Here is a 1,530-nt window from a genome sequence, read left to right as displayed (position 1 = left end):
ACTTAATAGTCAATTGTAATTAACTTTTTATATAAAATATGAATTAATACCCGCAAAACATATGAAATAACCTATTACAAGTGATAAAACATTAAAACATTAAAACATTAAAACTACACCGATCATGCAAAAATGTCTAAGATAATCAGTGTATCTAAAATCTATATCTAAGTTATAGGATAAGCTTTTCTTGTCTCATAACATCAACCCAATGTAAAAGTAAATCCAACATATGATACCTAGTTGTGAATCCAAGTCGATCTGCTTTGTCTCTTGTACATAAAATCTTGGGGCAACTAAAGAGAACGTCTAGGAATTTGGAATTTGCTATCTCTTCCATTTGGGTATGAACCAGGTCATTTTTTGTGACAATTTCATTCCACACTTGTTCCTTGTCTGCCATGAATTCTGCGATTCTAAAATTTGGATAGAACATGTTTTCAGGAACAGTGACCCCAAATTTTAAGCCAATAGCAGGCCAAATCTCTTTCTACGTAAAGTTTGAGCCATTTATGGTATTAAAAGCTTGGCCATCTGTGGAATAAAATATTTCATTGGTGGCTGCCCAAATATGCTGCTGAGCAACTAGCCTAGCATCTGATCCATCCACCCACATCTCTTCCCAACATTCCCTTTTCCCACCAAATACAAAAGGCAGATTCAAATGTTTACAAATTGTTCCATAGACACACAAACTTCCCATAAAATTAAAAGGTGTCCTATGAGAACTGCCTATGATCAAACCCGGTCTGTGGACAGACCATGCTATTTTACCTCTTAATTTCAACTTGAGCAAGTCCTCCAGTGCATAATAGAAGTTATACTCAGAATCAGCTTTGGGACATTGCTCGTCGTAATAACAAACTTGTTTAGTAGAACAATATGTGTTTTGTAATGAGACGTAATATTTGGTTCCTGTCTGTAGAGAAATATGTTTGAGTGCTTTAGCTCTTGGGAGGATAGCATTTAAGACATTATTCATCATGCTCTTGTTTTGCTCACAAATCTGTGGAGTATCTAGAGGAAATTGGCTTGCCCAAGTCACCCAAAATATATGAGTCGCATCATCCAATGAAGATAGCTTTTCTTGGGTTTCCGAGGTGTTTAGGAGATCACAAGAAATGAAATGATAACGTGGATTTTGGGATGTGCTTTTCTTTTCTAGCCTTCGACATATGCCGTATACCTTCCATTTAGATGTTGAGAAAAGATGATTGGCTAGCTCCTTTCCAACTAGCCCCGTTACTCTACAGATGACAACAACATATTCAGCTGGAGTTCGTTCTTCTCTTTTACAATCTTGGACAACCATCTCTTTTTTTGATTCCTTGGGTCTCAACACTCCTCGTTCATATCACGAGTCAAATGAAATGTTATATAATGTACATAGGAAGAGTTTATAAACCAACTATCCCTTATATATTTCGCGCAGAGTTCACTTCTATATCTTACGAGTACCAACTACACTACTTGTGTGTTTTTTTTAAATGTTTGCGTACACTCTCAATAAATAAGTAGTTACTCCCCCCT

At 36.1% G+C, this 1,530-nt stretch overlaps 1 protein-coding gene across 1 annotated transcript; it reads right to left on the bottom strand.

Annotated features, from left to right (window-relative positions):
• Nucleotides 1-490: 490 nt before the first annotated feature.
• On the bottom strand, nt 491-1,312 carry LOC107828810 ((S)-8-oxocitronellyl enol synthase CYC2-like). The gene has a single exon (XM_016656192.1). The coding sequence runs from the start codon at nt 1,310-1,312 to the stop codon at nt 491-493; it is 822 nt and encodes a 273-aa protein (XP_016511678.1).
• Nucleotides 1,313-1,530: the final 218 nt, after the last annotated feature.

The sequence above is a fragment of the Nicotiana tabacum genome, chromosome 10, assembly GCF_000715075.1.
Source record: "Nicotiana tabacum cultivar K326 chromosome 10, ASM71507v2, whole genome shotgun sequence".
Classification (NCBI taxonomy): domain Eukaryota; kingdom Viridiplantae; phylum Streptophyta; class Magnoliopsida; order Solanales; family Solanaceae; genus Nicotiana; species Nicotiana tabacum.
Note: the sequence above shows the minus strand (reverse complement) of the source record. Positions and strands in the feature narration are given on the sequence as shown.